The sequence below is a fragment of the Stegodyphus dumicola genome, chromosome 1 (assembly GCF_044657685.1).
Source record: "Stegodyphus dumicola isolate Sdum_Otavi_A_Nest chromosome 1, ASM4465768v1".
NCBI classification, from domain to species: domain Eukaryota; kingdom Metazoa; phylum Arthropoda; class Arachnida; order Araneae; family Eresidae; genus Stegodyphus; species Stegodyphus dumicola.
Window position 1 is genome coordinate 12,038,736 of NC_140768.1, and position 25,164 is coordinate 12,063,899.

At 30.0% G+C, this 25,164-nt stretch overlaps 1 protein-coding gene across 1 annotated transcript in view; it reads right to left on the reverse strand.

Moving 5' to 3' along the window:
• LOC118187348 (uncharacterized) overlaps positions 1-24,735 on the reverse strand; it is a 78,229-nt gene extending 53,494 nt beyond the window's left edge. Inside the window, exons 1-4 of the mRNA XM_085812860.1 lie at positions 24,564-24,735; positions 10,792-10,883; positions 5,087-5,179; positions 1,874-2,073 (exon numbers count right to left, since the gene is read on the reverse strand). Of these exons, the coding sequence (XP_085668986.1) occupies positions 1,874-2,073; positions 5,087-5,179; positions 10,792-10,883; positions 24,564-24,702 (524 nt within the window). The 5' untranslated portion in view covers positions 24,703-24,735. The remainder of the gene's footprint in view (positions 1-1,873; positions 2,074-5,086; positions 5,180-10,791; positions 10,884-24,563) is intronic.
• Positions 24,736-25,164: the final 429 nt, after the last annotated feature.

Sequence of the window (25,164 nt, forward strand, 5' to 3'; positions counted from 1 at the left end):
ATAAAAAGCTTTACCATAGCATTTTCTTTTCCCTTACTTTTTTCATGCAATATTTCCTAAAACTGCTATTATAAAATAATCTATCCCTGCTAAATCTGATCAAAGTACAAATGATTTACATAACACTGAATAACATTACATATTACAAAACTCCTCAAGTTGGAAAAAGGGTTACCGTAAATATAATACGGAATCTATCAGACTGTTTAATTAAATAATATTCAAACTGATCAGAAAAATATAAAAAATTAGTCATTTAAAAAAATTTCTTCATCTTAATAGAAATACAGGGTGGTTATAATTAAAAGTACCCTATTTAGACTTATGTAGAGACTGTTTTGGTAGATCTATTTCATTGAAACTTAGTATAATTGCTATGTGGACCGCAGAGAAAAAAAATCTGCAATAAAAATTAATAGTTCAAACTTTTCTTGACAGATGGCACTTTTTATGCAATGTAGGAAAAACAGTATTCAAATCTGGAGCATTTTAAAAGGACAGTCATCAATGCAGACCGTTCTTTACCATGCCTTTACAGATAAAGATCAAGTATTACTGATCACATTGTATTATCAGAATGGCAGTATTTTTCAAATGCGTTGCTAGAATATCAGTACATGAAAATGGCTATGCTGAGATCCGGTTGGAAAAAGATGATTAATAAATCAGAATTGACTGCGTAGTTGTGTGTGTTGCAAGAAAGAGAAAAATTATTTTCAAATGAAACGGGAAAAAAGTCTCTCTTGCCATGGTTGAAAAAGCATCCGGTTCCAAATATTCTTTGAGGAATGTTCGAATAGTGTCACATAATTTGTCTTTCCCTTGCTCAACAATACAGAAGGTTACGAAACCCACTGTAATGTGATATCCACACACAATCCAAATTCTGCAAGAGTTGCATCCTGGAGACCCAGACAAATATACTGATATTTCTAACCTTCTTTTGACCACAATAGCTATTGAAAGTACTTGGCCTAGGAACATTTTGTGATTGGAAGAGTTGCATTTTACTCTAGATGAAACAATTAATACTCAATACATATGGGGTACTGCAAATCCCAATGTGGTGCATGGCATTCTCTTCATCTTGATTACATTACTATATGGTGCGGTTTTAGATTTCAATCTTAGTTCTTTTAACACTCAAGGCCCTCAAAGTTGTTTCATCATAGGTGCCTGTTACTATGAGCTTCTTCAGCAACAACTCATTTTTGTAAGACAAAAATGAGAATGATTAGGGACTACTATCTTCATGCAAGATGGTGCAGCACCTCATACTGGGTAATTCTGAAAAGCTTTCCAACTGCTTGACCTCCTTGCTCTCCAGACTTAAATTCATGTGTCTTCAGGTTGTGGAAGTTCCTGAAACATCATGTCTATGGAGAAACCATATGGACTTTGCCTGAATTGAAAGCAAGCATAACAAGTCGTTGCTGCAACTGATCGAGAAATCCCTTGCACTACTGTTGAACATGCTATAACACACTCTGAACATCTGATGCAAATGGAATGCACATTGAACAAATGCTGTGATTAAATACAGCTTTTTTTCCCCCAAAATTTGTATGTTCTGTCCTTTATGTGCCTCCCTTTTCACCTAGTGGCCGAAATTTGAACTATTAATTTTTATTGCCGTTTTCTTTTTACGATGGTCCAGATAAAGCACATATCAAGTTTTAATGAAATGGATCTACCAGAATTGTTTTGAAATAGATACTCTTGTAACTACTCTGTATATCACTTTTTCTAAACTGTGGCAATGAAAAAGAAGAAATTTTACTCATTTTACACAGAAATTTTATTAACAAATGCAATAAGTAAATTTATTTTAATGCCATTATTGAACTCAATATGTACACCAAAATTAACTTACGAGCATAAAAGTTGCCAAACATTTTCTTCTCCAACTTCTTGTCGATATAATCTCATATTATGTTCTTTATCTAATTGATACCAATACATATTACCATCAATATCTCGACCAATAGGAAGAATACGTAGAGACTGTGCATCTTGCTTATTTACTTCTCCTTTAAATTTAGCATTGCTGTCAAACTGTAGCTCAAGTAATCGCTAAACCCAGAAAACATAAAATATCATTTCAGAAACAAAACTAGCACTATTTTAAACAACAATAATTTTACACAATTTTCTGTATAGTAAGTTTAAATGATATGTAACTCATATTATTACTGGATTTAAAACTGAAATCAATTAAACTTCATTACATCATGATTTACAGCAATAACATAAATGTGATATTTTTTTCTCCTTTTGTTTTGTCCTCTAAACCTCTCTATGCATTAATTGCACACCATACATTTCAGAAACTTTGGAAGGTACACATAAATTGCAATAATAACTGCACAGAGAGAAAGTCCCTTTAACGGAAATCAACTAATGTAACAGCATGTTTACTTGCACCATAGTTAACTACAGTCATTAATGGATATAAGTGTCATGTCAATGATATAATTAACATACTTATATTAACCAAACTGGAAGAGGAACCAATGTAAACGTTTAATTTAGGCAAAAAAGCAACCTTAGTTTAACATAAATCAACTTCTTCACCTTCTTTAAAAAAAAAAAAAAAAAAAAAAAAGTTAATATATGTATGACAGGATGTGTGTGGGAACTTTATCATAGAATGTTTGCTCGATCTGTAAAGTTCAATTTCTTCAATGCCATACATACTAATTTTATTTTCTAATAATTCATAATAAAACACTACAGATATTCAAATTCTTGTGTAACAAATTGAATGCCCAAGTAAAAAAAAAATGCTCTCTTCCATCATCTGTGGTTAAATACATGTTTTAAAAATGCAGGTGTTCTACAGCTTCAAAATTCATTCCACATGTTTATAGCAAAGTGAATTAATGAGAGGGTACTTTTGTATTATCCACCCACTGGTGAAGAGAATCATCATTAGTTAACCAAAGTAGACAACACAGAACATAACGAACATGTACTTTTTCTGGCGATCTACTAATGGTTGCATACATATTGTGCCAGCACATCATGGGTGCCATTCTGGCATTCCCATAAAGCAAATTGTATGAAAATGCACTGTTAAAGATTTTGAGCAAAGTGTTCGAATGTGAGCAGGAAATTGATATTTATTGTTGGTCTAAAGAATAGAGATCTGGTAAGTTTTCTCATTCTTACAGTTCTTATTGTCTCGATATGTCTCCCACAACTACTGATTGATGCCATTACCTGCAAGAAGTCTGTGCGTCTAATATGAAAAAAAGAATATCAAAAAAATTGTCCTCTCCCCTGAATGAAAGCAATTCTCCTAAGTTTTTTTGAAGTCAAAATAGATCAATTGTGTACATGAACAGCAGTGCTAGTTTGCTCACCAATACCAATTCTCCTTCTTTTTTAAGTTAAAATATCTCCCTATGCACACAATCCAAGAAAACAGAAAGTGCTTTATTTTTTATGTGTGTTGTATTTTTATTTTGGTTAATTTGCAACCATTTTATGAAATTTTGAGTGCTCTGTTATGAATGTTTGTTTTATGCAATATTTACCGTCTCACTATGAATGTTTCTTGTGTTTTTAATTTCACTAATTCATTGCTGTTTTATGTAATTTTCAGCTCAACGTCATTTTATGAAAATAGCAACTTTCTTCTCAGGTTAGACTGGTAAAAAAGGAATTGTTAACAACTGGTGATTTTGTGGGTGTGCTGGGCAGATAATGCAAAAGTATCAATGAGCATTCCAGTGCTTTAAAAGTTATCAGTCTGTTTACAAGAAATGCTTTCAACTGTTAGCGAGATATTTTTTTTCACTTCTTCTTATTGAATTTTGTCAACCAACATTCAAAATTACATTTATCATCAAGTGAATTAAATTGTGTTTATTATCAATGAAACAAAAGTGACATATGTACAATAAATTTTAGATTTTTCGACAAGCACTTTTGTTTAAATTTCTACAAATTTGGATTTGATTATTTAGGTTAATTATATATATATATATATAATTAAAAAATTAATTAAATTATTCTGATAAATTCATTTAATGTTTTGGTATTTGGTATTTTACTGGTTCATTTTGTATTTTGTTAGTAAAGTGTGCAAAAGATTTTTACATTATGATGTAACTAATCTGTAAAATTAAAATGTTTTCTAGAATAGAAACTTAATAATAATTATTGCTATTTCAAAATTTGAATACATAATGCTTTTTTAATAAAAATAACAAATTAAACTTTTCTGGTATTGCAAATTAACTTTATAATGACCATGTTGAATAAATTAATGCATTAAAATATTTTTTCAAACATTTTATTTAGGGAAGGTTATTAAATTTAAATGTGATTAATAACTAAATAGTTAAATTATTGTTAAAATTTTTCTCATAATAAATGTCTCTAAACTGCATCATTTCAAAATTAATCACTGTCATATGATTCTTGCATAATGCTCAGTGATGCTGACACTTATGTAAACACTTTAGCCAATAATAATTATTAACCAATAGAAATTAAATTGAAACTGAAACAAAATCATTCTGAATGATGATTTTATTTTGAACACATCACATTTGCTCTACAATTGTTTTGCCAGATACACTACAGTGCTTCAGAACTTGCTGCAACATCTTCCAAAAAGTCAAAGATTTTAGAATAGGCATTTAGGCTAGCATAAAATTCAACAGTTAGAAGAGGAAAGTTTGACATGACCTTCGCAAGTAATTTGCGAGAGTTTGTCTTAGTTAGTAAGATGAAAATAATCACTACATGCACGAATTCCTTTTAAAATTTAGGGAAGATTGTTCTCTGAACAAGCACTGGAAAAAGGAAAAATTACATGAATATTTTTTCAAAATTTAAGAGCCCGGTTCTAAAAAAGCAACAACATGCAAGAGAAAAATATAGTATTTTATAATTAGCACTTATAGTAAATAAAGCAAAAACCTAGTTTTAAGAAATCACATATCATTTTTACTTCCAAGATTTACTCTAACAAAATACACAAAATTTAAAAGAACGAAATGAAAATGCTATACATTTGTTACAGATAATATTTTGAAATCATGGCAAGTAATTTAATATAAATAAAATAGCAAACCTTCAAAAGTTCTAATTTCACAGAAAGCTTTGCCTTTTTGTATCCAAACCGTTCCAATTCCCAAGCATCCACACTTGAATACTCATGGCAAAACTAAATTTTGGGGAGAAAAATAAGTTTTAAAAAACATATCATTTACTCTTCTACAGTACTATCCTGAATACATTATAATTTACACATGCTTTCATTTTTGACTTAATCGCCTTTAAAGTAACTTACATTTATTTTGATGAAATGAATATACTTATGCACAATATTATAATACATGCAAGTTTATCATTATCCATATATGTACTTATAATTTAAAACATTTATAAAATATGCATACTTATGTGTAGTTATATGATATACAAATGAGCTTAGGGATTAGAAACAGTTCCATGGTTAATCATTGCCTGATGTCTCATTAATATGTTGAACATTATAATTCTGACAATCAACAACTTCTCACTACAATTAATATGCAAAATGGGGGAAAAAAGTTTAAATCTGATATGATAACACAGCACAGATACTAGTTCTCAGAAATTTCAGAAAAACTGGTTTATGAATATCGCTGCATATGTTTGTGAACCAGAATTTTTTAAATCTGCACACTTTTTTAAAACAGCAGAAGTTAATTTGTATTTTCTTCACCATTTTTAGTCCATGCAATATGAAATGCAATGTTTGGAATTTAACCTATGGTTGCTAAATACTGAGTCATTTTAAATTAGCATGTTGCATACTTTTACATAACACACTCATTAACAAGAGGATGAAATGTTTCATTTGTCCAGTTAGCAACATCAGTTATGCTACTACTTTAATAAGATGCACACTTATTCATTCTATTATATTTCTGCACATGTCTATTTCTGAATATGGTTTCATTTCTTATTCTTCATTTTCTGAATACTTTGAGGTCACTATGAGCTATATTTCAAAGATTTAAAACATTAAACAATTTTTGGTACTTTTCCGTTTCGTCAGTGCAAACCTCGCCAAGCAGACTTTATTGGCGACAACACACAGTATACGCATAAAAAAAATTTTAACAAATGTTAGTTCTAAGAATTTTTTTATTTTGAAAGCATAAACGTTTTAATATCATTTAAAATTTTTAAAAAGACATTAATTTAAGAATTTACTATGCTTTTATGGTACAACATCCTGATTCGCCATTTCATACCACGTGACCCGAAGTGATCTCATCTCATGTAAACTAAACTACAAAAATCTAATTCTCTCAGTAATTACCTACATTAATTTCTAGTTAAATCTTAATTTGGAGTAAAAGTTTAAATGCAAGAATTATTTAAATTTGTACAAATACCTTACTTAGAAATTATGTAAAACCGCAATGCTTTACTTTGCTAGTGCATTCTCATTAGAATTGATGAATTTAACCCTTGACTTTGCTTTTTCTATATTTTTGCCTTTGAGTGAGCGGTGTGATTGCATCATAATACACTTAATTACCACGAATGGCCTTAGAGCATAAAATTGAACTATTTGGTAAAAATTCTATGTAATTGTATGCCAGCATTGAAAGAAACAATCAATCTTGATGCAAAAACAAAGTTTAAGGTTATAGAAAACATTTAGCAGAAATAATTATAGCAGAAGAAATACCCTAAGATTATGTATTATGCAGACATGGATGACAAAAGTTTTAAATTTTACCAATTTATTAACAATATATATAAAAATCAAAATACAATAAATAGATTTGATAAATACTTGAAACTTAAAGTTATTGTAACATAATCATTGCCAAAAAGTGCACTTAGTTAACTATTCATTAAACCCCAAGGGTTTTTTTTACTTTTACGAATATTACACTATTAATGATACAACAAACATATTACCTGTTCTATGAATACTGGCATTCAATAACTCGCGTAAAACATATCACAGAACAAAAACTACATGATTAATGTGAATTTCACTTGACTAAATAGGTCTATGCTTTTGGCCAAAAAAAATTAAACCTTGAATATACTTGAGTTTATAGATTCCACTCATCGCAGTTGCCTACGGGAAACCACAGCTTGACAAAATATCGCCGCTACACCTGGTAAACACTTGTGTTAAAGTTGCCGCCCACAGTAGTTGCTCACAGGAAACCACAACTTGTAATATATCACCGCTTAACCTTGAAAACACTTTTGTTAATGATGCCACTCACTGCAGTTGCTTACGGGAAACCACAGCTTGAAAAACATCGCTGCTTAACCTTGGAAAAGATGCCGCACACAGCAGTTGCTCACTAGAAACCACAACTTGAAATACATCACCGCTTTGCGGAATGCAGGAAAACAAACATGGCCCAGAACCGCGGCACTGAAGAGCCACTCAACGCTGGACGAAACGCTTCACAAGAACGTCTCTAAATGTGAGCTGGAACAACACCCAAAGAGCAATGGAAACAGGAACAAGAAGGACTAGTGAACAAGAACGATGCAAGATATTTATACATGTCTTTGCATATTAATTAAGCTGGAACAGTCCGTTCATAATACAAACAGTTGGGGTGAAAACGAAGTACGAAAAAATTGCTATAAAATAAAATCGCTTTAAAATAAAAACTAAACCTCATGTAAAAGTTAGAATTATTTCAAGGAGGAGAGATGATGCAAAAAAGGTTACAATAAGCCATATTTGCAACAAATCTGATAAAAAGTGGCTGCGACTTGTTTTGAAAATGTGGCGTAAAAGGTTACCAGCGAGAATATTCCGTTTGGCATTGGTTGTACCATTTTTGGCGACTTTATCGCTTGCGCCGACAAAATGGAAAAGTACCCAATTTTTAACCTTTTTTTTCTTTTCTTCAGTTGAGACACTGGCATTGGTACATAGATCATGGAAAACAGATAATTTATAAAAAGCAATACACAAAAATGCAGAAATCTGCTATTAGTTTTGTTCAAATGAACAATTTTCTATTTTATAGTATTCTAACTTTACAAAAAAATTAATAAAAAGGTAAGTTTAGCATGTATAACTGCTGGCTTTCTACATTTAAAAATATTACTACAATATTATTTTTAGGACATTGTTACAGCATATTTGAGGATATTATTAAATAATTATAAACTATTTAATTAAGAAGAAGAATTATATATCACCTTGATAATGATAGTTCATAGGCTATAAAGTTTATAAACTGTAATAAGAATCAATAATATGTCACAGGAAATGTTGTAATACTAATTCACTGTATTTTAAAGGCTTGTGTAATTTATGCATAAAACATACTGAAATAAAATACAAGTCCAAGTAATAAATACACATTGCAATACATCAAGATAAAATATTTTATTTCAGCTTCTTATTACAAAAGAAGATACTGGCATATTTTCCCCCAGATCAGTGGTTCTCAAAATTTTTTACCTCGTACACCCTTCATCACTGCTAGACAATCATTTCTCTCTTCCTCTCCAAAACTCAAAAATGCAAGTAAATTAAAATATTTTTAACGTGTTTTTATATTCTCAAAGTCCCTCATTCAAAGATAAGAAAAAGAAGTAACATTACTTATAACAATACATAACTCAAATGTAATGTCATTTGGGAAAAAAAGAGAGAGATGAGAGTACATTCTTAAAAGAGAATGCATAATAAATGGCAAAAATAAAAAAATGGGGAAGATTTGATGAAAGAGATTCAATACTGCAGCACTATCCAGCTTTCAGAAAAACGATGAAATAGTACTGAAAATTGTTTTTCACTTTTTTGGATATGACTGTTTTCAATGCAAAGCTATTATTCAAAAGAAATAAATATGAAAGTATTCCATCATTACAATTCCAAAGCAACTTAATTCACCAGCTAATGGAACAAAACAGATTAATCTACACTAGGCATTTGGGAAATAATCCTTTACATCGTGCTGGACAGTATTTCTCATAACTATATAAATGTGTTAATGGGAATTAAGGAAAGATAAGGTATACATTTCACTCAAAAATTACCAATCAGCGAAAGCTGACTCAATATGAATGCAAAACTTGTGATGTTGGATTGTGTATTGATTAGCATTTCGAACTATATCATACAATAAAATATTTATAGCTTTTCTCTATATAAATGCTCTACAATGTATTATGTACATGAATTTTGTATATACAAGTATTTTTTTTTAAATTTCTAAGTTCACTGACATAAATTGTCATATGTAGTTACTTATTAATTTTGTTCACGCAGCACACCAATTTTATGTTACTTTTCATTTTAATTGCATTAAATAGAATCTTTTAACCCACATTAAGAAAAATATTCTAAAACTTGTTTGTGAAAATTAAGGTGTTTTGATAAAAAAGCCGATTTTACAAGAAATTTTTTATGCATATTATGCTTATTAAAAAGGGCTCGTACCTTTAAAAAAATCTTTCCTTAATAAAGAAATAAGTCCTCATATTATTTACACAGTACAAAGTCTTTATTCCAGACATCCACAATCCAGAATGACTATAATCCGGACCTCAAAGCTACAAACTTTCTGCGCGTGCGTATCGTTTACACATGCACATACGAGTTTATGCATGCGTATAATACGTTTACGCATGCACGTTTAACGTATAACGGATGGTATAACCTAGGCTAAAATTATCTAATTATCTATTTCAGTTAATGTTGCAGATTACGTTGTTCCTTAATCTTCTAAATGGATCCGGCTTATTATTTTTTGCAGACTGTTAGAGCAATTTTATAAAAAGTAAGCTTGAACTTTCGATTATGTCAAAAAGAGTTTCCGATTCTGGAGCTGCCAAAGGATCTATAAAGCGAAAGCATGCTTCGATGTCCATCAAACAAAAAGTGGAATTGCTGCAAAAAATGGATAAAGACATGAAGAATGTGACAGAGAGGTAAGTGAAAATGAAAAAATCTCGATTGACAAGTTAGTCGGTATTCTCGGTACAGCAATTAACAGGACTTGAACGGCGGAACTTTGTAACTCAACAAGAAATTATGTCTGTTTATAGAGTTAAGGAGAAAGTATTAGCAGATAAAACGAAGCAACTTAAACAACTTATATTGAAAGAAATATTTAACAAAGTAAACAAATAAATATTAAGCTTTTTTTTTTTTTGTTGTAAATTTTGATACCCTTTAGATCATAATTGCTCTTTATTTCATAAATTATGGTTTCATATTTTTAATTTTATAATTTCTGCATGCCACCTTACCAGATTTAAATTGATGATCTATAATCCGGAAAAACCCCTAATCCAGAAACGCCGAAGTCCCGACAAGTCCGGATTAAAGACTTTGTACTGTATTAGATATTAGACACAAGTCAAGGGATTTATGTAATTTACTTTTGTTAAAAAAGGTTAATCCACAAATATAAATCATAATATAATGTGACAGAATACTGACTCAAGGTACTGTTAACAAATACTGCAAATTCTAAATCTATTGAAATAGAACAGCCATTTTGATAGTGAAGGGGAAATATCAAAACGTAAAATGAAAATCTCATAAATGACAAAAGCACATCAATTTAATGTGAAAATTTACATTGAGTATTTAAAATACACATCCTGTATTTTAAATAGGTTGCTTCAATATTTTAATTTTAAAATTTGAAATAAATGCTAAATTTCATATTAATCTAGGTTTAGAAAATAAAAATTACTTGGGGGGAACTAAAACTTCTAGCTAAAAAAGGAAAAACTTATGAAAAATAAATTCTTGCTTTAATGTATTGATTTACTAACTTTGATTAAGGACTTTTCCCATCGCTCTTTATTAACTCTTTTTCGTCCTCTTCTTAATAAATGAATGTGTAATTCTTTTAGATCTTCATTTACTAGAAAAGAAAAATGATTATCATGATTATTATTTAATACACAAATAGCAATTATATCACATACATACACTTCTGAAAACTTATTCAAACACTAAAAGATGTTGAAGGAAAAACTGAAAACTACTAGAAAATTGTATTTCAAATATTGAAATATATTAAAAGGTTTTTAGATATACAGTAACTGAATTTTCATATGTGACTGAATAGAAGAGTCAAAAATCAGTTACGGGATTCAAATTTTAAAAAAAAAAGTATAAAAAAAAATTTTACTTTTTATTAACATTTTTTTGTTTCTAAGTTATGAAGCTGATGATGGTCTATTAATTTATCATTCTATCCATCTCTTGTAATGCTTCATTATTGCAAGGAACCTTTCCAGTGAGTTTCAAGCAGTCCAGTTCTTCAATTAATATTCCATCTAAATGATTTCACACTCTCATGCTACATAATAGGACATTACATTCACTTCATCCAACTCTATAAAAAAAGTACAATTTTTTTAATTCCATACATTTTAAAAATCTTTAGAACTCTGTCTTACTGTATAACGTATTTCTCCCATCTTCTTAGCATGGCTTTGTGGTGTAGTGGTCAGCACGCTCGACGTGTATTCGAGAGGCCCGTGGTTCAAGTAATTTTTTTATCTCTCCTGCTTCAAAATAACCTAATGTCTCTACAGTGGCATCCAAACTAAAAGGTGGTAAATGATGATTCTTCACCACCAGGATTTGGTGACTGGGATCCTAAAACCCCAGTCGCCCTTTAAAAGGGGGAGTATATAAGGTATTTCTCCCACCCTCTTAGCATGCCTTCGTGGTGCAGCGTCAGCACACTCAACACGTATTCAAAAGGTCCGTGGTTCGAGGCCCGGTGAGGACATTGCTCATTTTTCATTTTTCTTGCTTTGAAATAACTTAATGTGTCTACAACTGTTGCCACTTATTTTTACAATCTCATTTATCACAGTGATGTACTAATATTTAAAACTTGTAAAATTAATTTATACAGCATGTGAGAACTCCTAATAAATGGTCGTTATTCATTAATCTTATAATATATTTTAAAAAAAAAAACATATTTTTAGTTCCAATAAACAGGAATACAGTCAAAAGTCATCAATTCGGACACCCATAATCCGGACCTTAAAGCTACAAACTTTCTGCGCATGCGTCACGTAAGACCTTTACGGCTGCGAATATGCGTGTGAGCGTGCGCAATATACGTTTACGAATGCACGTTTAATGTATAACGGACGGTATAAGCTAAGCTAAAATTATCTAATTCAGTTAATGTTGCAGATTGTGTTGTTCCTTAATCTTCGAATTGGATTCGGCTTATTATTTTTTGCAGACTGTTAGAGAAATTTTATAAAAGTAAGCTTGAACTTTCGATTATGTCAAATAAAATTTGATATATATTTACTAATATGTAAAGGATCTACAAAGAGAAAGTATGTTTCGAAGTCCATTAAACAGAAAGTGGAATTGCTGCAAAAAATGGATAAAGGCATATCCTTTGATTATCTACACTTTAACGTTTGTTCATCTAAACTTTGTTTATCTTTAACGCCGCGGCGGCACGCAATGAATTGGAAGTTGATTTGTCAGCACTATCCTTATCTTCAGGGCAGATGTTTTTATTTTATTTGGCTTATAATTCCTTACTAAATGTAGTATTTCATCTCGATGTACTCCGTCTTTGATAAGATTTAAATCAAATTCCTCGTCGTTATAATTTGCTTCCGACAGCGAAGAAAGTAACAGAGGTTATTGAAAATGAAAAAATTTTGATTGACAAATTAGTCGGTATTCTCGACACAGCAATTAGAGGACTTGAACAGCAGAACTTTGTAACTGAACAAGAAATTATGTCTGTTTATAGAATTAAAGAGAATGTATTATCACATAAAAAATGAAGCAATTTAAACAACTTACATTGAAAGAAATGTTTAATAAAGTAAACAAATAAATATTAAGCTTTTTTTGTAAATTTTGTTACCCTTTAGATCATAATTGTTCTTTATTTCATAAATTATGGTTTTTTATATTTTTAATTTTATAATTTCTGCATGCCATCTTACCAGATTTAAAATGATAATATCCAGAATAAATAAGATAAAAGATATAGAGATAAAATCCAGAATCGCCGAAGTCCCGACGAGTCCGGATTAACGACTTTTGACTGTACTATAAATTTATGAAATGGAAAAAATTTAAAATGATGTGATAGATTTTATGGCAAATAAATTTAAACACTAATCAATCCCATTATGTTTGAGATGTGAAAGCAAGAAAAATAGTGGGACATAATTATATCAGAACCTTGAAATTGAATCCTCTTCTGTTTCATATTGTAGCATATTCTTTTGAAAAGAATGTAGAAAAATCTTCAATTAAGTTTCTTATTATTTTATTAAAAGAGGGTGAAGAGTTCTATGATAATTTCAAAACTTTGTAACCAATTTATTTCTGGATTTTGAAACTGCAAAATAAATTACGTCAAATAGTCAAAAAAATTGAGTGATTTTTTTAAAATTTGGCAAAAATCAGCAATTACAGTAAAAATTTCATTTAAAAGATTTTTTATTCCCTCTATCTGACAGCTCAAACAGTTACCAATATCTTAAATTTGTTCGTTAAATGATGATATGCACGAAATATTATTTCAAATTTTAATTTTAGAAATCTAATTTTGAAAAAATCATTTCATTGCATTGCCATCTAAAGTATTTAGCTTATAGGAAAATAGTAAAAAAGTCAACGACAAACTTTTGACTATAGCAACAAATACCAGACTAAAAGTTAATAAAAAAAAACATTCCAAATAGGTCATAAATAAAATGTAATTTTGTTTAAAAAAAATTATTTACAAATTTGTAAGGGGGAAGAAACCTGCCATGTTGATTAGTCTAAAATTTGAAATTTTGTTTATTTACTTCAAAAATTGAGCAAGGATTATAGGGTATCTGGAATTCTACTGTATTTAGAAATGGAAGAAGGAAGCAAATAGCTCTTTTGAATTTCTGAGTAGTTATCAGATTTCTGTCTAGAGCCACATATTATTACCATATTAGGCAAGTCACTGTTATTTTTTGAATTAGTGATCCTGGACCAGATTCAAAGCTTTACACTTTTATATAACTATGGATTCTTAAAAAGATTCATTTGAGAATAATTTATTTTTATTATTAAATTATTCAGGCAAGCAGCAGTTAACATCACTAAGCACTATCGATTTTAAAACATAATGCGATATGCAACCAAAAGTAATATTTATTTAAAGCATAAAATTTCCAGATTCCCGATACGTGTTTACTGTAAAAAGAAGAATGCTGATATGCATGCAAAAAAAAAAAAAAAAAAAAAAAACCTTTTCAACGACAAAAAAAGGAGGTTTTTATAAAATAAGATTTTATTTAAAACTCAAAATCATTACGGAACTAAAGAGAAAAAAATAATTTAGCTTATAGACAAAGCAATTAAGTAATCACAAATACCCCCCTTTTTTTAAATTTTCAACTTTTAATTAAACAACACAGTTGCAATTTTATCCAGTGCCACCCCATGGGTCAGATGCACCTTTGTGTGTAATTTTGAGCCCCCACTCAATGAAACAAAATCTGAAAAACAAAATTTCATCAATTTCAAGAAATTTCTGTGTCTCTAATATGTACAATATATATTAGCATGCATAAAATACATCTTGAATTACATCTAAAGAAGTGTCCACATGGTCAAACTCTTTGAGAAAAACATCAAAAAACACTGTTACAAACAAAGTTAAATATAATAAATAAAACAAAAAAGTTAAATAAATAAAACAAAGTTAGAATCTGAAAGCTCAGGGATTTGGGAATGCAAAAATAGGAACACAGAAAATAATCTTGACAAGGGACCAAAGCAATTTTTAAAACGGTACTTAAAATAATATACTGGAGCAGGTTATTACAGTTTATAAAGTTCATATGTGAAATCCTTTTGAACATATTTACAGATGTTCATTAAATTTATGCAGCACCAGGAACTTGCACTTAAATAGATCTCGGCCATAGAAACAAGAGTCATTGTATAATTTTTTGACACTTTGGATACTGATATTTATCTTCAATTAGAAACCTTTGGAATTCCAGCAGATCAGTTTGCGAGGATTTTGTGATTATCCTCAGTTACAGAGCATGAGAAAGTTGTAACAATCAAGTTCTCAGTTCCCCACATATACAGAAGTCAGAGTTTGTCATATTTCTTATCTAGAAATAATAGTGGGGAAGGGTCCATGTGATGTTATATGGTAATTTAATGAAAGATTCGTGTGCAAAGATTCAGAGCTTACAATGGGAATCAATTATATGTATTTCTTCCCTGTGAAGCATAATTCCACAAATCTTGCCAATACTTTGAAGCAAGCTATTTTAGTTGATGTTTGCAATTTGAACAAGGTCTTAGAATTATGATTTCAAAACTATCTTGATTAAAAATTGCTTTTTTGGCTATGTCACCTGTTTGAGCATTACCAAAATGGCCACTATGTCCTTTGATCCATGAAATTTGAATTCTATAGTTTGGAATTAAAGCAAGAGAATTTATGTCGGAAACTATGGAAATTTTTAGTGAAACAGATCACTGTGTACATGGAAAGAATAACAGAGCAAAAACTGAGAACTGTGTATGTCTTACATGGAAAAAGATATAAAAAAGGCAACACTTCATGCATCATTGAAACAGACATAAAGATCCCAAATATTTCTCTCCAACGACTTTTCAGAGGGAAATCAGGTAACCAGAAAGTGCTTAAATACTTAATTTAAAAATTACAGCATATCTCATATATTTCATAGGCAGCATTTTCTGAACTTCTGAAATAGGGTGCCTTTAAGTTTTCAATTAAGAGGATTAAAAGTTGTTGTTAATTCAATCGAATATGGCGAAGCATATAAGGGTTTCTACCTAAAGAAATGAAACCTTTGCAAAGGACTTCTGAACAGAAATTAGTTTGCAACTGACCAAATCTGGTGAATAAGAGAGATTATTATATTGTTAAAACTTTTCTTTCAAGGCCCTACATGGCAGCAGCTGCATGGTACAAAGAACATCTTTTATTTCTAAAAACGTCTTATAAATCCAAATTATCAGAATTATTAATGCTGCTTGGTTTCACAAATGCATTTTTGTAGTATTTGAATGAGTCTTACTCCATTCTTTTAATATGCAAGTCACTATTGCACTGTTCCGCTGCAAAGATCTCTCTGTGAAGTATTATAGTGTGTTATCTAAAACATCAAAAAATTGGAACAGATTTTAAAATTCCCTTAGACAATCTTAATGTCTTAGCTTGTCCTTCACAGAAAAAGATATTTGTTCTCTTGGAATTTCAGAGGGGAAAAAATCTATAGTATTTAGAAATTTACCATCACCTTTCTACAAACTTTTGAATGGTCCTAAAATTCTCTAGATTCTTTATAACTTGATGTAGATTTTCTGTAACAGCCTGTACATTAAAGACTGGATTCTCCATCATTTTTGCTTGTAGCATTTATGCCATTATAATAGACATATAAAATTTTGTAGAAGGAAAAAATATTAATGAATAAATTTAATTAAATTATCAACCTAAATTTTAAAAATGATATTTTCTAAATAAAAATATCATTTCTAAAATTTAGATCAATGAATTTAACCACCCAATGAAGAAAATCTATGTACATGTGATACATATAGATTTAATTACTTACTTTTAGACTAATTAACAGCTGATAATTCTTGATCTTTTTATCTTATTATATCTTTTGATCAGATAAAATTCAGAACTATGTCTGGAATTACATCTGGAAATTGCAAAGAAATCTTTTTCTAATTTTAAAATTCATATGAAAGTAACTGGACTTCTTAGTTATTTCCATTTATTTTTAATTTTTACTTCAAAATATCAGTTATGGCCACTACTTTTGCGAAAAGGTAAAGTATTTCCCTCTCACAACACAAACTCAGGTTCTGTCCTTAATGGTATTCCAAGGACTGCATCACACTTCTGACTTAATCCACAGATGTCACTACAAGCAAGCCTTTGCTAAAACACTGAAAGTCCAGAGAAAGAGAACCATAAATCAACAACCACACATCTTTCCACACATCTGAACATCAATTCGAAATACAGCAACCCTGTGCAAAACCAATAAATTTCAAATGTGATGAAGCCATCCATTCAAGCTCCTGCGTATTTATTTATACAGTCAAAAGTCGTTAATTCGGACACCCATAATCCGGAATGATCTATAATCCGGACCTCAAAGCTACAAACTTTCTGCGCATGTGTCTTTACGGCTGTGAATATGCGTGTGCGCGTGCGCAAAATACGAATGTGCGTTTAATGTATAACGGATGGTATAAGCTAAGCTAAAATTATCTAATTCAGTTAATGTTGCAGATTGTGTTGTTCCTTAATCTTCGAATTGGATTTGGCTTATTATTTTTTGCAGACTGTTAGAGCAATTTTATAAAAGTAAGCTTGAACTTTCGATTATGTCAAATAGAATTTGATACATATTTACTATGCAAAAGCAAATTATTTACTAATATGTAACAGTATAGCAAATAGCAATTATTTACTAATAATTGCTATTTGCTATACTGTTACATATAGTAATGTAGTATAGCAAATTATTTACTAATATGTAACGGATCTACAAAGCGAAAGTATGTTTCGAAGTCCATTAAACAGAAAGTGGAATTGCTGCAAAAAATGGATAAAAGCATATCCTTTGTTTATATAAACTTTAACGTTTGTTTATTTAAACTTTGTTTATCTTTAACGCTGCTTTAATGCGCAATGAATTGGAAGTTGATTTGTCAGCACTATCCTTATCTTCAGGGCAGATATTTTTATTTTATTTGGCTTATAATTCCTTACTAAATGTAGTATTTCATCTCGATGTACTCCACCTTTGATATGATTTAAATCAAATTCCTAGTCATTATAATTCGCTTCCGATAGCAAAGAAAGTGACAGAGGTTATTGAAAACGAAAAAATTTCCATTGACAAATTAGTCGGTATTCTCGACACAGCAATTATAGGACTTGAACAGCGGAACTTTGTAACTGAACAAGAAATTATGTCTGTTTATAGAATTAAAGAAAATGTATTATCACATAAAAAATGAAGCAACTTAAACAACTTACATTGAAAGAAATGTTTAATAAAGTAAAGAAATAAATATTAAGCTTTTTTTTTTTGGTAAATTTTGATACCCTTTAGATCATAATTGTTCTTTATTTTATAAATTACGGTTTCATATTTTTAATTTTATAATTTCTGCATGCCGTCTTACCAGATTTAAACTGATGATCTATAATCCGGAATCGCCGAAGTCCCGACAAGTCCAGATTAACGACTTTTGACTGTATTTAAGCATGGTTCAACATGTAAACCTAGAGTTTTTTTTAAAAGAATTTACTTGCTGATTATCTACACTCTTCGCTAAAAGTCGAAAAAAGTATTCACAAGGCAGTATGTCACCAAAATAATTATGCAGCAACCCACAATGACGGCAAAAAAATATTCATGCGATACTGAGCTATGTGGGTAGCACGTGCCCTTTTTTGATTGGTGCACAAAACCAAAATTGTCAGATGCCGAGTTTGTACGAGTCTCAATTTTTTAAAGCAAAAACAGATCATTGTGTACATTAAGAATTTCTCAAAAAATAAAGCGCTTTATTATTGGTGTTTCTTGCTCGGCTTTATTCTTATATGTGCCCTAATATCACCAAGTGTGGCGATATGTATTCTGCACTGGATTTTGGCACGATTGCATGCTGTATGGCAACCCTGTTGACGTTGAAAAATCTTTTGCTGGAGTGGTTTAATTGCTCATTGGTTCGTGTCGTGCGTGTTTTCAAATGGCCTATGTTGCAATGATAGACATGGTGGCAAGATTTCAGTCGCATATTTTAGATTGTGTGAAAAGTAAATTTAGTATTAAAAGGTACGACGTTGGAGTTATTACGAGTCTTTTGTTCATGGGTGTGTTTATGAGGATGGAAGTGTATTTTTGGAACTTCTGTGAGACTTTTAAATAGGAGTCCAAAATGTGGAGCTGCTATGAGAACTCGGACGAAGAAGGGCATTTCTGATAGTTCTTGTGTGGATTTGCAATCAAATGGTTGCTGGTAAAGTATGTGGCTGTCAGCGAAGTTTAAGATTTGCATTGTGGTTTTGGTGTAGTAAGTTAACTTTGGAGGCAGTTTTTATCGTTACTTTCAAAATTTTGAATCTCAAAAAGACATGTGATGTAGCAAAATAGTGGCACTTTAATTCACAGACGTTGTGACTGGCAAAATTTTATTCAGGAATGTATTATGGTAAGTGCATTTTATTTTACTGTTTTTATTTTGTAGAATGTTATGTTAATTGTTTTTTTTACTATGAATTTCTGTTGTTATTGTCGTTTTTTGAATTATTGTAATTTATAGTTTATTTGGTTGGTTTGTGCACAATGCCTAGATTGTGCAATTCGTAGCTGTTTTTTTTTAAAGTTTAAACAGAATGCTGCGTACATGGTATTCTTTGAAATTTATTGTTGTTATATTAATTTACTGAAGCGAGGTGTGCATAGTTCGTAGATTCCTTCACTGCTTAGAATGTGCAATTAGTAGGTGTTTTTTTAAGTCAAAACATATCGCTGTGTACATGGATTCTTGTCAAATATTTTTGGTTAGAAACTTCACATTTTTGCTATCTAAATTTTTTGGTTTTGTTTTGGATTTTTAGCTTAAATTGTGTTTTCAAAACGTGGTTTTCACATAGGCGAAAACCGCATTTTTGGATACATTTTAGGCTTAAAATTCGAAATGTAGACAAAAAATTTAGGCAGTAATATGGTGGCGTGGAGTTTCTAGCCAAACATTTTTGGCGAGAAATTTGGCAACCTGAGGGTGCATATAAGAGTAGTTCCTTTGCTCTTTATAGTTTACTGATTGACTACTCTTGTGCAAAACTTGAATGCCACATTGAAAATTGTTGTTGGCTTTTACATATTAGCTTGATGAAAAATTAGTTACCAACGAGTTCTTGAATGCAACCACCTTGATACAATTTTATTTTTTAAAAATGAACAGTTAAGTTATTTGTGCAAAATGGCAATTTTCACGACCTTCTGTAAAAAAAGATTGCTGAACTATCGATATTTATTGTAAAACATACTTTAGTAATTTACAATACAAACTTTAATTATTAAATAGGGATGATACGTTAATTAAAAAAAATAACACACATTTCTCACAAAATCCATCTGTACCTTTGTAACATTTTCCCACGTATGCATTGATCTGTTTGTTTAAAAATATCAGAGAGTTGCACAAACACAGCAGTGCACACCAGCTGTCTACCAAACACATCATTATCGTTCCCTCTAGTGATTTTTACTACTATTTTATACTATATTCTACTATATTTCTAATACTATATTCTATATTCTTGCACAAATACTATACTATATTCCTGCACAAATGTTATTGAAGTTTCTTTCACTGCTGGCAAATTCCATAAAAACACATTTTAGAACATTTAAAGTAAAAAATATCATGGTTTGTCTATCAAAACCTTTTGTAACTTAAAATATAACAAAAAGAGTGCATATGAAAATGGAGATCTGAAAATGGAGATAACTTTGGGATTGTTATGAGCATGGTTGCTAGAGTTTGCCACACTTTGAAAATTTGGCAACTTTTAGAGGTGATATCATTATTATACAGCTAAAAAAATTAATAAGGACTGTATGTACAAAAGCTAGAAACATAGTATGTTATGCCACTAATTGTAAAAATTCAGTAAAAACAGATGCAGGCTGAAGCTCAAGTGATTTAACTTGAAAAGTTGAAAATTAAAACAAAGAAGTCTCAGATTTTTTTCTTTAAGAAACAGTATGTTAATAATTTTAAATAAATTTCAGATTTGAATGGAACTGGAAACAAGTGATTTAACTTGAAAAGTTGAAAATTAAAACAAAGAAGTCTCAGATTTTTTTCTTTAAGAAACAGTATGTTAATAATTTTAAATAAATTTCAGATTTGAATGGAACTGGAAATTTACTTTCATTCTTTCTTTTACTGTTACATAAGAAATATAAATTATAACCATGGAATTATTTTTAAAGCAAAAAAAAGTCCCACACTTTGCTTGTTTACGATTCAAAGAACAAACATTAATCAAATGAAAGATCAGAGGCTATTTAAAATATCTTACTCGTATACTTGACTTTTATAAACTACGAAAAATATATATTTTTAAACTAGCTTTGAGCAATTTTCCAGTTCATATTTAAAACTGAAAGTAAGATTTATATATACAGAGACAAGATATTATATCATGCACTAAAGTATCTTCTTTTTAAGATTTAAGAAGACATCACATGTCTTGCTATTTTATCATAATTTTTTTAAAATAATTTTAATGTATAAATTACACCTTTAAAGTAATTCATATATTAAAATTTACTACTATTTTTCTTAAATTAGGCAAAACAGCTACCTTACTTTAGCATACATTTTGAATAAACTATTAGTTTTGAAGGTTATCAGACACAGGCCCCTAATTTTAATATCTAAATTTTGCAGTCTTCACATAATAATATTTTTAGCCTTGCTAAAATTAACACTGTTTCATTCTTTAACACTAATAAACTTGGAATAATCAAGGCATTATGTGATAGAACAAAACTTTATTCTTTAAGAACAGTGTATGATTTCCATGAACCGAATAAAAATACCATTTCAAGAATATTTAACTTAAAAAGTTAATGACAAAAAAAATTTTGGCTAATCTTTGGAATATGGTAACAGGTAGTTTGGCGACATTTTGATAAGGCGATAAAGGTTACTATGATTTCCATGAACCGAATAAAAATACCATTTCAAGAATATTTAACTTAAAAAGTTAATGACAAAAAAAATTTTGGCTAATCTTTGGAATATGGTAACAGGTAGTTTGGCAACATTTTGATAAGACGATAAAGGTTACTAGCTAGGACTTAAGCAGTGTACATGGATAAAGTCAAGAGTGTGCGCAATGCCATTTTTGTGCAATTCTGGGATTTTTTTTAAGTGAAAATAGGTCGACCTGTACATGGATACCGTGTATGTGGAATTCTTAAAAATTTGCGGCAAGAAATTTGCGATTCTGCACTTTCTCCCAATTTCGCACCTAATCTTCGTCATGATTAAGCACGTTTGTTCCATAAAAATTCTAGCATAAGCGCAATTCGGCTAGCAGATTGTTGAAAAAAAATGTTGAGTTAAAAAAAAAAAAAAAAAACCTTTACTTCGTGAAAACAAAATGGAGTCCAAACAAAAATTAGCAGGTTACTGTAGCAGGGTTGGTCGCCAAATTTTTGCCAAAAAATCGCCAAGTTACCATAATCCAAAGATTAGCCAAAATTTTAATTTAAAACTGAAAAACAAATGCGTCAATTAGGCTGAATGATCACAATATTTTTCAAAGCATATATTCTGAATATGACAACAACAAAAAAATAAGAAGAAAGAGGGAAAAAAAAGTTCTTGACAAATTTAAATGAAATCCAAACAGTGCTGAGAAAAATTCAGAAAGCATAAATACTCAGCAATAGCAGAGGAAAAATATATTTTACGGTAACAAACTTCTTGTTCCTGCACAAGACCAAATATGTCTTACATAAAATGCATTGCTCTTTTCTTATTCTACAGGCACTTAACAAGACATCATAATTTCATTAATTAATAACATTGAATTGCATTACTTGTATTTGATAGACATTTTTAGAGAAATTACATTTAAAAAGCTTTATATATATGTGTGTGTGTGTGTGTGTGATGCACCAACTTTTGTCAGGAATAAATAGATTGTTGAAGAATAATAAATGTAGTCGTAGCTTAAATTATCAGACGATAAGTTTTAAAAAAACAGGATCCATTTATTATATTTCAGGAGAAAATAGCAATTACAAAATCAGATATCCGGAGTAAATAAAAAAGAATTACTAATAACTTTTTGTATGAAGTTTACTGCATCGTGACATTAAGAAAAGACCCGATATTCTTTTGCGAGTCCTTTTATAGCCTCTGGAAAGGCGGATCTTCCAAGAAATGACGTCAGCCTCGTCAGCCAATCCAGTTCGCTTTAAATATTTCCAGAACATTCTATAACTGTACGTGGCGGGAAAAACAACTTGACTACGGGGCTGCGGATTTAATTCCAAGTACTTTCAAACAAGAGAACATCGCCATTAAAAATGAAAAGAAGATACAGTTAGAATTTTAAGTGTATTCTTGATTATGGAATTTTATTATTACACATATATATATATAAATATATATATTCAGTGGTTAACACAGAACAGGGAAGGAATATTACATTTCAAGTCTTAGGTTGCAAATTATAAATTCATTAAAATTATTTGAATCCATGTAATAGCAAACTAATTTTGCAACTTAAATTAATTACTCTTGCTAAAATCCCAATTTACTGAACAAGAATATTGGTTCTTCCTATTATTATTTCTCCCATTGTTTAAACAACAAAAGGAGGATCTTGTTAATGGATAGTGCTAATCCCACTCAGACTCTTTTACTGAAGGATGGGTTCTTAAGTGACTGTAGTGAGGACTGTCAACCTTGGCAACTATTTGAGAAGAGGTCTCAGTAAATACTCTTACTACAAATTCAAAATTGCTGGTAAAACCATATTAGTCTATGAAGCATAGTAATATTGTATGTGTGAAAAAAAGCAAACTCCTCAAAAATTTTGAAAAAATAAATGGGTTTTCATCTGAGCAATAATTGAAATATATAGCAAGATAATTTTAAAATGGAAGCTAACTGTGACTAGATATATATATATATATTTAGTCACAGTTAGCTTCCGTTAGCAAAAAAAAAAAAAAAAAAAAAAGACAGTGTACACACACACACACACACACACACACACAAAAAAAAAAAAAAAAAAAAGTACTTTTAAAGAAATTCCATTAACATTCTTCTGAAAAGAACAAGGATTACAAGCCACAAAGAAGAAAGATCGTAAATAAAATGTTGTATAACGACCAACTTAAGGTTCTCAAGAAGCGGAAAATAAATAAATAAATTTATGTTACAGCCGGCTTAAGACGTTAAAATTATTTTCTTTCTTTAGAGATGATCAGATTCTGAATCCCGCTATTAAGTAAGAAACAGAGAAACAGTAAGATCGGATGGCACTGAAGATGCAGTATGATATAAATAATGGACGTGCTTTTAAATGTGTTATTATTAATTATATACATAACATATAGGATAGGTATTTCTCAAGCGATTATAATGCTTAAAGCCAATACTGGCCAGACATAAATTTAATGAATCACAGAACGATAACAACACAGAGTACCATAATATTAATAAACAAATACTCTACCAGTGATTAAAGTAATTATTCATGAAAAGATGCAAAATTTAAAAAAGAAATGACGCTAACAAGCTGTGTTGGTAAATACTGAACATTCAAACTCTAAAGATTATATATTCTACTGAATTTATTATGAATTTACGATGTTTGCACATGCACTTTTGCTATTCGAATTATTTCATTATCTCTTTAAAAATGAGTTGACAAGTGTACCCAAGGTTAATGGCATCACATTTATAGCGGCCCGTGTATCTTCAGCTTTAATGTACGTACCATTTTTAGTGTCTTCTAACATTTGCTGAAGGTAAGGAATAGTAACATTAACTCCACAATCATCTCCAAATTTTGCGATAAAGGAACATATGACAGCAAAATTTGGATTCCCATCACAACTCTCTTCGCTGGCCGCCATCTTCTGTGGCACAGCGAAACGTAAATAACCACAATTTTTAACCGTAGCCACCACAGATTAGAATTTAAAATACATGCACAAAACACTGTTCTGCTCAGGCGCAACTTCTTTTTGAAACTTTTGTAAATACACAGAATTTAAGTTAATAATGTAAAATAACTTCACTTATTTCCAGATCCAAACAAAAATAAAAAAAGGTAAAATTATAATTTTATTATTAAACTTTGCAAAAGAAATTTAAAAATTTAAAAGCTAAAAGTATTTTACACTATTTTAATTTTAAGTTAATGCATTTTTAAAACCGTATTTTTATGTGAGATGATTACGCAATAAGAAAGTTTCCTCGGTGTAAACAAAAGTTAATTAATTAAAAGATTATAAATTATGTTTAATGTCTGTACAAACTTCGAATTACGTACGGGTTTTTGTTTAAGAGTACTAATATTTCTACAGTTTCGTTAA